Source organism: Erinaceus europaeus, chromosome 19 (assembly GCF_950295315.1).
Source record: "Erinaceus europaeus chromosome 19, mEriEur2.1, whole genome shotgun sequence".
Lineage (NCBI taxonomy): Eukaryota > Metazoa > Chordata > Mammalia > Eulipotyphla > Erinaceidae > Erinaceus > Erinaceus europaeus.
In genome coordinates, this window is record NC_080180.1 from 57,287,177 (window position 1) to 57,300,730 (window position 13,554).

The 13,554-nt window shown below is 41.9% G+C and overlaps 1 protein-coding gene across 6 annotated transcripts in view; it reads left to right on the forward strand.

The window, feature by feature from the left end:
- Positions 1-13,554, forward strand: part of ANAPC10 (anaphase promoting complex subunit 10) — a 139,884-nt gene that overhangs the window by 69,467 nt on the left and 56,863 nt on the right. For 2 of the 6 annotated variants that reach the window (XM_060179020.1, XM_007528277.3), the window contains one exon: positions 2,890-3,582. The exons of 1 other annotated variant lie outside the window; for it this stretch is intronic. In XM_060179020.1, the coding sequence (XP_060035003.1) occupies positions 2,890-3,120 (231 nt within the window). In that variant the 3' untranslated portion in view covers positions 3,121-3,582. Of the gene's footprint in view, positions 1-2,889; positions 3,583-7,726; positions 8,197-13,554 lie in introns of those variants that run through there. 3 more of the 6 variants (XR_009546392.1, XM_060179021.1, XM_007528283.3) reach the window with 3 other exon arrangements.

Genomic DNA, 13,554 nt, shown 5'->3' on the forward strand with positions numbered 1-13,554 from the left:
GCCCACCTATTTCAAGATGTCCAGCTTGCTCACATCTGCAAAGTTCCTTGTGAGTTAGCATGTGCATGGACTGTGGGGAAAGATGCTGACTTGTCTGGGGCCATTCTGCGGGTTAGGCCTTTTGAAACTAGAATTATGTGGTGTCAGAGCCAGAAGGGATATTGGGATAGTTTATCCAATCTCTTTGTAGTTTGAGCCTTGAACAGCATGAGTTTGAAGGCAACCAACCACCGCCTCCATATAGTTGAAAAACCCCAAACTTACCTAAAAAATAGCCTGCAATTGACCAGAAACTTTGCGATAATATAAGCAGTCGATCAACACACGTGTGTATGCTCTTTGTATGATCAACTATAGTTTTTCCGATCAAGTGAACTAGGGGAGAGGAAACGTCATTAAGAAAATCATAAGGATGAGGAAGTCCATTTACAGAACTGGGTTGTGACTCAAGTTCTACTTACTCCATTTCTCCTTCTCAAAGAGAGAGAGAGAGGGAGGGAGAATAAAGAAAGAGCAAGAAGAGAAAGAATAAAGTGTGGGGGAAATAGAAAAAGAAAGGGTGAGGGGAGGGAAAGAAAAAAGAGATGGTGGCAGTCACTTATTCTCCTTCTTTACTTTTATTTCCTTTGTGATGCATGAAGAAGACAGAAGGTGGGGGTGGAGAACCAGACGTCACTCTGGTACACAGGCTGCTGGCGACTGAACTCAGGACCTCATGCTTGAGAGTCAATGCTTTATCTACTGCGCCACCTCCCAGACCACACTTAATTATTTTCCTAGAATAACTTGGAAATCATAGTTAGAGTCTTTGTTCTTTTCTGCCTTTTGATTGTGTTGTTAAGATTAACCCATAGTTCTATGTGTTCGATAGTTTAAAAAAGACTGTTATCTTAAAAGTGACCTTATAATTTTAGAAAATTTTTACAATCTCAGATTTATCTTTTGACTTACAGCTTTTTAAAAAATTTTAATTAATAGGAAATAGGGAGGAGGGTATCTAAGTCTAAGTAAACACTATTTCATTATGAACTTCATACTGACTCACTGTAGACTATTGTGTACTTTTGCTTTCAGGTATATATTTTGCCCTAATTTATGATTACATGTGAATTTATGGCTACATATGCCCTATCTCATGGGACCTGGTCTATATCTAGGTTTTGAGACTTTGTTGGGAAGTGAACCACCTGGGATGGAATTAGAGAATCCTATGAAAGGAAAGTTCTCACCCGAGTAATGAGGCTGAAGGGTTGACATTCCATGCCTGACGTCTCTGGACCCAGTCTGCAGTGAAGCATGCTGAGGTGGTACTCGTTGCGTTGGTTAGGTTGGGATCAGCAGATGTGATGTCATTTGGTATGAACTGAGAGAGGCATGCAGGAAAGTGAGGCCCACTCTAGAGGTTCCAGGACTGGGGAAAATATAGGCTCTATAGAGGAAATGGGAGGTTTCTGCTGTCTTAGGGTTTAAGAAGGCAATAGATAGTTATTGCTATAATCACATTATTTGTCAATTGGGTTAACATTGAAAAATCCCTTTGTTAGGATTTGCTGTATTATACACAAATCACCATAATATATGTCCTTTGACATTATTTGTATATAGCTGTGCCACCGGTTGCTTTGTTCCCCCCTGTCTAAGCTTTTAAGAGAGTCAACATATCAAAGACTCAGCCTATGGTCTGTGCATTAAAAGTTTTAAAATTCAATTGATTTTCCCCTCTCATATTAAATAGTGATTTATATGACTACAGATTAATAGGAGTTACATAAACACCATCCCCACCACCAAAAGACTGTTCCACCCCCCCTACCCCCACCCCGCCAACCTGCCCACTCCATGAAGCCGAACATACACCCTCACCCTTAACCCAGGGATTTTACTTTGGTGTCCTACTCCGAATTCAGTCAAATCCTGCTTTGACTTATGACTTAAAAATTTTTTTTTATTATTTATTTTCCCATTTTTTGTTCCTCCTTTTTTTTTTTTACTGTTGTAGTTATTATTGCTATTGTTATTGATGTTGTTGTTGGATAGGACAAAGAGAAGTGGAGAGAGGAGGGGAAGACAGAGAGGGGGAGAGAAAGATAGAGACATGCAGACCTGCTTCACCATTTGTGAAGCGACTCCCCTGCAGGTGGGGAGCTGGGGGCTCGAACCGGGATCCTTACACTGGTCCTTGCGCTTTGCTTCACGTGCGCTTAACCCACTGCGCTACCGCTGTACTCCCTGACTTACGACTTTCTTTCCCTTGTGAGGGGAAGACAGCTTGTCCTCTTGATTAAAATATAAAAAAATCTTTAAAATGTCCTTGTCATTTCTAATTAAAAGCATCGTACACATTCAGCTTTCAGGCTGAGCTTGCACTCATGTTAGATAAATGACTATTTCCACAGGGCAAGGCTTCATTTGACGCTTGCGTAATAATTGATTTCCTTGCATTAATATGTTGGCTACTTATGGAGAATTTGACCTTATTGTTACATGTACTTGAACCCATAAGATGTGATACTGAAATAAAATATTCCAGAAGTTTAGCATTCAGTTATGTTCCTGCCAGTATCAGAATGATTTTTCCCTGGCCGACATCCATGCACTAAACACATGTGTCCATTTATGCATGTCTGATTCTCGTGTTGCATATCATGCAAGTTTCCATAACTGCTCAGCATGCATCTCTGTTGTCTACTAATACGATGCATGTACCGTGTTCAATTACTATACACATGGGCCACAGTCCAGGTACTCAGAAACTAGTAATGGCTGTGTACACATCATCATCCTTTCTGTAGCAAGATGCTGATCGCCACTCAGCCCTAGAATGCATTCCTCACCAGAAATCACATTTACCCGGTGGAAACGTAATCTCAACTTTTCTTTTCTTGGCAGCAACTTGAATTGGTGGAACCAAGTGGCTGGATTCACGTTCCCCTAACTGACAATCATAAGAAGCCAACTCGCACATTCATGATACAGATTGCTGTCCTAGCTAATCACCAGAATGGAAGAGACACCCACATGAGACAAATTAAAATATACACCCCAGTGGAAGAGAGCTCGATCGGTAAATTTCCCAGGTGCACAACCATCGACTTCATGATGTATCGCTCAATAAGGTGACCTTAGGATGGACAGCGTCATCAGTCACATCTGGGTTTCACCTTGTCAGCACTGACGACACCTGGAAGCTTGACTGAACGACTAGCAGCTGAGCTGTCAGTTCAGTATCAGCTGTTTCGCGACTTCGTATTCATTTCAAAGTATCTCATTGTGATTTTGGTAAATAATTTTTTGGGTTATATCATCTTTAGTTTCTATGTTGCTTAATAAAGCTCACGTATTTTGCATTACTATAAATGGGTTTGGAGTCAATCATTAAATTTCCTGTTAATCAAAAGAGAACCAGCCAAACTGAAGAATTTAAGACACAATTCTTTTGTTGGTGGTGATTGTTGTGATTGTTCTGCATCGATGAGACTCACTGCGCACATGGGAACGAAACTGCTTTATCAACATGTAATATCTTTACAGGTAAAAAGAAAATGTTCTTTTGTTTTTCTACCAAAGGGAGTTTCCTTATTTTTTTTTTTTTTTAAAAAAGGTTTATTTATTCATTCCAGAGAAACGGAAAGAGAATCAGCATCACTCTGGCATATGCGTTCATGGGCATTGAACTCTGGACCTCACGCTGGAGGGTCCGATACTTTATCCACTGTGCTACCTCCCAAGCCACAGGAAGTATATTTTTAGTACTGGACCTTTGAGAACAAAAGTATTAGATCACAGAAATAGCTAGTGGGTAGAGTGCATACCTTGTTATAGGCACAAACCAGGATCAAGTCCAGCTTTAGCATACCAGGGGAAGTTGTGCTGTGGCGTCTTCCCCCACCTTTCCCTCTGAAAAAAGTTGAGCCAGAGTGGTGAAGGCTTGGTAATGCCAATAAAAAAAATAAATAAATAGTGGTCTGGGAGATGGCTCAGTGAATAAATCATTAGACTCTCAAGCATGGGGTCCTGAATTCAATCCCCTGCAGCACATATGCCAGAGTGATGTCTGGCTCTTTCCCCCTCTCTCTCTCCGTTCTCAATAAATAAATAAAATTTTTTAAAAAATGAATACATAAAAGCGTCAGAATAAATAGCATCAGGTTTCTGATGAGAAGCATTTTCATCTGTGGAGTAAGTATTTCCATGAACTACTTTTGATTAAAGGGGGTGTCTACGTGCTGACATTATGCCCGTGATTGCCAGTGTAATTTGCTGCTTGTGGAAGAATTCATTCTAACTTGAGTCTGACACTGACACTGTCTAAGGAGTAATGTGCTTTGTGAATACTCTGGCATGTGGGAACTTGTTGTTTATATGTGAACATTTTCCATAGGTGCTAAAATGTGTTTTCTCTCCATGGTTTCAAAGATGTCCACTCGGTTCTGGATGTCTGCCCTCCCCTACACCTGTTATCTGGTGGGCGGGCAGGAAACATCAGTGACATAATCTCAACTTTTCCTTTCTTGGCAGCAACTTGAATTGGTGGAACCAAGTGGCTGGATTCACATTCCCCTGTTGACTTTTGTTTGGGACTGCTTTCTTGGTTTATTTGCCTTGCTAGGTAGACAGAAATCTTTAATACTCAAGTTTTAAAAGTAATTACATGTTATTGGGAGGTAAGTTTCTAAACTGGCAGAACAGTGGCTTTGGTCCCTGAGGTTCTTGGTTCAACTGTTGGCAGTACACGTGCCAGAGTGGGACACTTTACAAGCGGTGAAGCAGATCTCCAGGTGTCTTGTCTTTCTCTCTCCCTCCTATCTCCCCATTTCCTTCTCAGTTTCTCTCTGCTCTGTCAAATAAAAGGGGAAAAACGGCCGCTGGGAATGGTGAATTCACAGTGTCAATACTGAGCCCCAGTGATAACCCTGCAGGCAAAAGAGAGAGAGAGAATGGTGGAAGAGAATATTTAAGGAAAGCATGTGGATAGGAATTAAAAGAAGAGAAACAAGGCAAGAACAGCAGTGCACAGAAGGGACTGTAACTGATGTATTGGCGTAGTCTGATAAGGAGAACATGCATGCAGGAATCAAGGCCTCTGTCTAAGAGAAATAGAGTCGAGTGCAGGTCTCTTATTGGCAGCAGTGCTTCTGCTGCCTGGCTTATTTTTAAAAATCACCTCCAGTTGAATTTTCAGACAAAAGCAAGAGACCCAATATCATTTATATGTCTGTTATTTCCTAGTACTTACAGTTTGCTGAGTTCCCTAAAATAAGGAAGATTTAGGAAGAATTTTGAGAAAATCATTATTTCCTACTTCTCTTACCTTTCTCTGTTTTTATATTATTGTTATTATTAATTATTATTATTAGTAGTAGTATATTGCCACCAGGTTTGTCACTGGGACTTGGTGCCAGCACTACAAATCCATCACTTCCAGCAGCCATTTTTAAAAAAATATTTAGGGGAGTCGGGCCGTAGTGTAGTAGGTTAAATGCACGTGGCGCAAAGCGCAAGGACTGGTAGAAGGATCCTAGTTCGAGCCCCCGGCTCTCCACCTGCAGGAGAGTCGCTTCACAGGTGGTGAAGCAGGTCTGCAGGTGTCTGTCTTTCTCTCCCCCTCTCTGTCTTCCCCTCCTCTCTCCATTTCTCTCTGTCCTATCCAACAATGACAACAATAATAACTGCAATAATAAAATAAGGGCAACAAAAGGGAATAAATAAATATTACAATAATAAAAAAATTTTTCATTTAACGGGACAGAGAGAAATCGAAAGGGCAAGGGCGATAGGTAGAGAAAAAGACAGATACCTGCAGACCTGCTTCATTGCTCATGAAGCATCCCTGCTACAGGTGGGGAGCGGGGGCCTGAACCTGGGTCCTTGTATATGATGATATGTGTGCTTAAACAGGGTGTACCACTGCCCAACCCCCCACTTTACCTCTTTTTTATATGCTTGCTTTCTGTCCATCTTATTGAGCAGGGGAAATTTTAGTATCTGAGCACTAGAGAGGTAATATTTCCTTTGTTAGGAGAGTTTTTAAATTTTGAATGTGCAAATGGATCTTAACAAGCTGTACTTATCTAAAACAATTTATTTGTCTTTTAAAAGTATAAGTTACACATTCAGCAAAAGATTGATGTGCTGAACACTTTTTTAAAAAATTAAGATTATTTGTTGGCTAGAGACAGGGAAAACTTGGGAGGCAAAGGAGAAGTGGGGAAGGAGGGAGGGGAGGGGAGGGACAGGCCTGCAGCACTGCTTCACTGCTTACAAAGTTTCCCCCTGCAGGTGGGGACTGGGGACTTGAACACAGGCCCTTGGGCATTGTAATGTGTATGTTCAGTTGTGTGCACCACCACCCGACTCCTATATTTATAATTCTTACAAATCAGCAGTAAGAAGATAGTACAATTTAAAAACGAAAAAAATATTGAACAGCATTTCACCAAGGAAGACACAGGACTCGGCTTCATTAGGCACTAGTGCAATGCAAATTAAAACCACAGTGAGTCTTGGTGATTTCCTGGTGGGTATGGTGTGATAACATAGCATTTGAAGAGATATGAAACTGCACTAAAACATCTGACATTATTAACTAGAAAATACTGATTAAAAAGAGAATGTTACTTTTTAAAACCACAGTGAAATACCATTCCAAGACATTAGAATGACTGAAATAAAAAAGATGTTTACGGGTATTCCCAAAGATATAGAGGAGCTGGACCTCACTGATGGTGACGAAATAACGGTTAGAGCAGGGATAGATAGCATAATGGCTATGCAAACAGATTCACATGACTGAGGCTCTAAAGTTCCTGGTTTAATCCCCCGCACCACCATAAGCCAGAGCTGGACAGTGCTCTGGTTAAAAAAAAAAAAAGAGAGAGAGAGAGACTGTCATGCCTGAGACCCCAAAGTCCCAGGTTCAATCCCCTGCACCACCATAAACCAGAGCTGATCAGTGCTCTGGTATAAAAATAATAATAAAGAAAACAATAGCTGTTAGAAGACTGGTATTTTTTTTTTCCCCTCAAGGGTTATTGCTGGGCTCGGTGCCTGCACCATGAATCCAACGCTCCTGGAGGCCATTTTTTCCCCCTTTTGTTGCCCTTGTTGTTGTAGCCTCATTGTGGTTATTATCATTGCCATTGTTGATGTTGTTCGTTGTTGGATAGGACAGAGAGAAATGGAGAGAGGAGGGGAAGACAGGGGGGAGAGAAAGATAGACACCTGCAGATCTGCTTCACCGCCTGTGAAGCGACTCCGCTGCAGGTGGGGAGCCGGGGGCTCGAACCGGGATCCTTACGCCGGTCCCTGTGCTTTACGCCACATGCGCTTAACCCACTGCGCCACCGCCTGACCCCCGACTGGTATTTTTTTTTCTTTTAATTATTTCATTTTCCTAATTTTTAAAAATATCAAGTAAGCATTTCCTGTGACCCATCCATTCTATTCTTGGGTGTTTACCAAAAAGAAAAAGCTTATGTCTTCAAAGACTTGTACATTAATCATCACAGTAGTTTTACTAATAAAAATTCAAAGCTGGAAATGTCTCGAATACTTAGCAACAGGAGAATATATAAAACAAGTTTATCTGAAAAAAAAAGAGGCCAAAAAATCATCAAAGAATACTTCAAATACAAGAAATAAATAAAAGCTGGCTCAAAAAAAAAAAATCCTACAAAGGGAAAAACAAGTGCACCCTGTCTGACTCCTTGTTTTAATATGTATTAAGGGGAAAGGAAGGAGAGAAACAGCATCATGTGGACACATACAGTGCCGGGGACTGAACTCAGGAGCTCACGTGTGAGAGTCCAACGTTTTGTCAACTATGATACGTACTTCCTGAGTTCCTGCGGCTGCCACAGGAGGAGAAAGATGCAGGACAGATCTGTGTGGTGATTAGGTGTTGGAGTGTTTGCCTGCTCGTGCATAAAGATAAAACTGTGTTCTCAGCTCAGCCGTGTGTTTCTGGTCATCTGTTACCCGCCAATGAAGCCAGCCCGGAGAAAACAACACAGGACACTCACCGTGGGACCTAACCTGGCACCCCCAGATAAGTAAAGACTTTGGCTGCCTATCCATTATGGGCTGCTTTTCTGCCTGTGAAGAGGTTTCCAAAGGCCTCTGCCCTTTCTTCATGAGACTGTTTTTCTGTTTCTGGAACATTTCTCTCTGGGCCACACACTGCTTTCCGCCCGCCTGCAGGAGCCGGCTCTCCGCCGCGTGGCACGGGGCATTGGGCGTGGGCTCCCTCCACGCTGCTCGGCTGCTGGGAGCAGGGCAGCAGACAAGGCGGGCAGGGGTGCAGCCCATCCTGGCCACCACCCTGGGGCACCTTGGCCCGCGCCTTCTGCACAGCCGGCCCACCCGCCCTCCTGCTATGAGGTCTGGGCAGATCCCGGACCACCTGGAGACCGTGGGCTCCCTGCCGGGACTGGGCCCCCTGGCCGAGATCCCCAGCTCAGCTCTGAAGTCAGAGGAGCTAGAAGACGCAGAGATCCCTGCAGAGATCGCAACCTACAATTCCTGGAGCTGAAGTTGCACAAGAGGCCACCGCTGGACAACGCACCCCCCGGACAACTAAGACAGTATAGATCTAAATTTGTGTTTAAAATGACATGTCTTCATAACAAAAGTTTTTCTCCTTGTGTATTGAAGACCATGTTTATGTGTGTGTTTGAAGTTTGGTAAACATTAACTTTAAGGTTAGAAACGTAAATTTAAGGCTACATTCTTACCAGGCAAAGTTAAATGAAAAATGTTTTCAACATAATTCTCATAAAGGTAAAATTAATTTACATTTAAAGTCTGAGGTAAAAATTAGTTAAAAATCAATACATTTTAACTAAGTTGGTCTAAAAAACCTGTGCACACTTAGGGTATGTCTCCATCTTGAATGGGTGTAACAAAAGGTTAAAGAAGATGTTGATATGTGAAGCTCTCAAATAGCTTCTCAATTAGATTGCACGATGGTTATGCTAATGATTCTCATGCCTGAGGCTCTAGCAGTGTTTCTTTGACTTATCACATTTTATTGCGCTTAGATTGGTTAGGAGCCTTAAAATGAAACGAAAAAGACCTTCCAAATTTATAAAGATACTTAAACCAATTATAATCATGGAGTTATCAATTGTGGTAAACTTATAACCTGCTATAAGTTTTGTTTCATAAGTAAATAAATTGCAGCTGTCAAGTTCTCTACAGAAAAGCGGAATTCCAGCAGCTGACCTTCCTCATGCAACGTTCCACCCCCTGGCATTCTTCTGTGGACGTCTGCTTTGGACTGGCATTTCTATCGGACTCACTGGTACACCTCTTGGACACTTTGCACAAAATTTGCAGCTTCCCTTTATGCTGCTGGGTTTCTCAAAGACTTGACTGCAGCCAGCTGCCGTGGGACTCTATAGGCCATACCCCCCCCCATGCTAGGTAATGCCCACAGAGGCAAGAAAGGTCCTTTAGCTTGATAAAGTCTTGCCCACAGAGGCAAGAAACGTCCCCCTCAGGCCTTCCCTTGGCAGCACACTGGTTCTTGTAGCTCGCTTACTTGTTCCTCCATGTTTGTGCCAGTTTCTTTTTTAAAAATGCCTGTACGATATAGGTTTCTGTTCATCCCACACTCCTGATACTGTGGTCAATTAGTTAAAAAGAAAAGGGGGAATTGTTGGCATGCTTCTAGTTCTGTTTCTGGGATCTAGTTCTGCTTTTATTACATTGCTTGACATTGTGGTCTATTTACATGGTCTTTTCTGTTACATTGGTTTGGTCTCACTCCCCCCACCTCTGGGAGATTTGGTTTAGCCCTTGCTAGTTTCGCGCTTCTCCCTTCTCCCCGCCCCCTACCCTACATACTTCCTGAGTTCCTGCGGCTGCCACAGGAGGAGAAAGATGCAGGACAGATCTGTGTGGTGATTAGGTGTTGGACTGTTTGCCTGCTCGTGCATAAAGATAAAACTGTGTTCTCAGCTCAGCCGTGTGTTTCTGGTCATCTGTTACCCACCCGTGAAGCCAGCCTGGAGAAAACAACAGTCCAGTACACTCATTTACAAGCAGTGTACTTTTTTGAGTACTGAAAAAATGATGCAGTTATAAAGTTAAACATTTTAATTTCACATGTAACCTAAGCCACTATCAATATTAATTTGTTAGCTGAAGACATTGTCACAAGAGACTATAAAGCTGTGGGAGTTTAAAGTATAGCAGTGGGGCCAGGTGGTGGCACACCTGGCTTAGTGCACATATTACAATGCTCAGGGACCCAGGTTCGAGTCCCTGGTCCCTGTACCTGCAGGGGGAAAGCTTTTTGAGTGGTGAAGCAGAGCTTCAGGTGTCTCTCTGTATCTCCCCATCTCTATCTCCCCCTCCCCTCTTGAGTTCTGTCTCTATCCAATAAATAAATATAATAAAAATGTTTTTAAAAAGATAAAGAGAAGGGAGTCGGGCTGTAGCGCAGCGGGTTAAGCGCAGGTGGCGCAAAGCACAAGGACTGGCATAAGGATCCCGGTTCGAACCCCGGCTCCCCACCTGCAGGGGAGTCGCTTCACAGGCAGTGAAGCAGGTCTGCAGGTGTCTATCTTTCTCTCCCCCTCTCTGTCTTCCCCTCCTCTCTCCATTTCTCTCTGTGCTATCCAACAACAACAACAACAATAATAACTACAACAATAAAACAACAAGGGCAACAAAAGGGAATAAATAAAATAAATATAAAAAAATTAAAAAAAAAGAGATAAAGATAAATCTAAAGTAAAGTTCACTGGACACTAATAAACACACCACGCTAAAAATACTAACAGATGTTGGGTGTTGAATTCAGCATAATGGGGGAAACAAGATAAATCTGATGCGGGTTTGCTTTCCAGTTTACAGTCTAAAAGAGGGAATTAAGAGCTCTCTGACTATCCAAATCAGAAACTAGAATGGTAGGGGGCCAGTGGTGGTGCACCTGGTTGAGCGCACATGTTATAGTGCTCAAGGAGTCGGGTTTGAGTCCTCATCCCGACCTGCCAGGGGAAACACTTTTGCAAATAGTGAAGCAGGGCTGCAGGTGTCTCTCTGTCTCCCTCCCTCTCTTGTCTCCCCCTACCCTCTCAATTTCTGCCTATCTCTATGCAATAAATAAAGATAATAAAAAAACTGTCTTTAAAAAAGAAAGAAATTAAATGGTTAAGATCTCTAATGAATGAAATTGTAGAGAAGAGAGCGTTTACTTCCTCTTCAGCAAGCTTCCTTTTCAGGAGGAAGGAGGTAAAGCTAAAACATTGTGGAGGAGGTGGAATTTTGGGGAGAAAGACTATGTGTAACGTCAGCTGCATATAGCTATTTGCACTTGACCACTTTCAACATATAACTGTTTTGTAGCTATCCACTTTTCAAGCCTACTACTCTTGAATTCAGTAGTACAACAATTAATAAGAAACAGATGATTTCTTGTGTTCAGCATCAAGTGAAGTTTTTTTATATTTTTAAATTGTTATAGATTTGTCTTTGAACTATTTTATTTATTTCATTTCATTTATTTTATTGGATAGAAACAGAGAAACTTAGAAGGGAGTGGGAGGGAGAGTGAAAGAGAGATACCTGCAGACCTCCTTCACCGCTTATGAAGCTTTCCCCCTGAAGGTAGGGACTAGGGGCTTGAACTCAGGTCCTTGCACACTGTAATGTGTGCACTTAAGCAGGTGAGCCACCACTTGGCCCATTAAGTGAAATTTTATACATTTACTTACATTTGAAAGTTTGCAATGGGTAATGCACAAATCTGAAGAAGTAATTTTAGACACAGTGCCTTCCTTTAACCATTATGACCAGTTTAGCACAGATTAGTAAATTGCACTATAAGTCTTTATGAACATAACGTTTGATGAATCAAATATAAATATTTGATGTTTCTAGTGTTTTTTAGAAAGTTGCTACTGTCCTAAGAATCTTTTTTTTAATTATTGGATAGAGACAGAGAGAAATTAAGAGAGAGACAGACACCTGTAGCCCTGCTTCACCATTCTTGAAGCTTTCCCCCTGTAGGTGGGGACCAGGGGCTTGAACCCAGGTTCTTGTGCACTTTAATGTGTGTGCTTAACCATTTGCGCCACCGCCGCTTGGCCCTAAGATTCTTAATGAAGTATTATTGGCGTATAATATCTCATTATAATTGAACTCTAGATTATTAGTTTATTTCACTAATTACCTTGTTTATTTTAATTTGTTTTTTTAAATTTATTTACTAGTGAGAAGGATAGGAGGAGAGAGGGAGAGAGAGACAGACAGACATCACTCTGGTACATGTGCTGCCAGTGATCAAACTCTCAACCTCATGCTTGAGAATCCAATGCTTTATCCACTGCACCACCTCCCAGACCACTTTAATTTTAATTTTTAACCAGAGCACTGCTCAGCCCTGGCTTATGGTAGAATGGGGGATTGAACCTAGAACCTTAGAGCCTCAGGCAAGGAAGTGTTTGCATAACCACTGTGCTATCTCCCCCACCCTCTAATTAATTACCTTTGTAAATGACAGAGCAAGTTAGGTTAAAGTTTTAGGGGAAAACAGTACTCTGCAGTTGTGGTTCTATGTGGACATTTTCACTTTATGGAGCTTTTGAAGCAAGATTACTCTCTGCCCATACTGTCTTCACTTGGCCCACTTTTTCTATGGTACTCTAGAGAAAGGCGTTTGGAAAGCTACACTGCACAGTGCGACTTGCCTGCCTTCCTCAAAGAAACTGTGTTTCATGGTTTACCATTTTCCTCACACTAGTACCCAGAAAGCCTTGTGAGAGAGGAAGAGGGTGGAGGAGAAAAAGCCACGGGGATTCAGTAACTAGTCACCTTTGGTTATTATTAATGCTATTAATAGGACACAGCTATAGACTACAAACTTTAGGAGAATCTCTACCATAAATCGAAGAAAAGGTCTAGAACCCATGACAAACGCATGTGAAAAGTTCAGTGCTTTCTTAGTGCTATAACCCTATCTGTTTTCCATTTCTATGTGGAAATGCCATCGCTCTCTGGAACGGGGAGTCCTAGCTCTCTTGTCTGCGGTGAACAGAAACAGACTGGCTGCTCTGGAAATAAAAGCAGCATTATCATCAGACCAGCTGAGAAATGTTCTACCTGCTTATTAAACTTTTTCATAGTGACTTTGTATTTCAGGGTGTGGCATTGAGTATCATGTGTGAGGGGGACTCCAGAATTTATCTGCTCAGCTGTTGTCATTTCTGACTGTTCTGCTGAGCTCTCTAGGGGAGCAGTTCAGTGCTTTGCCCAAAGATGTTCTTCGACCGAGTTTGTTTTTCTGACATTGAGAGCCGGTTACAAGACTCTCCCTGTGGTCTTAGAAATAATTCCCCAAATTGTTTTATAGATTCTTGTGAGACCAGTTCTTTTCTTCACCCTGGGCATTCCTCTGTAGTTGAAGATCCAGGTTTTAACAGATCATTTCCTGTTATTGCTCCAACTATCAAAATACTGATGACTTACCAAGAAGCAAAGTGTCCAAAAGACTGAAGCAAGGAGTTCATCCAGATGTTTGTTTTTCGACTGTTAGTTAGGCTTTTTAAG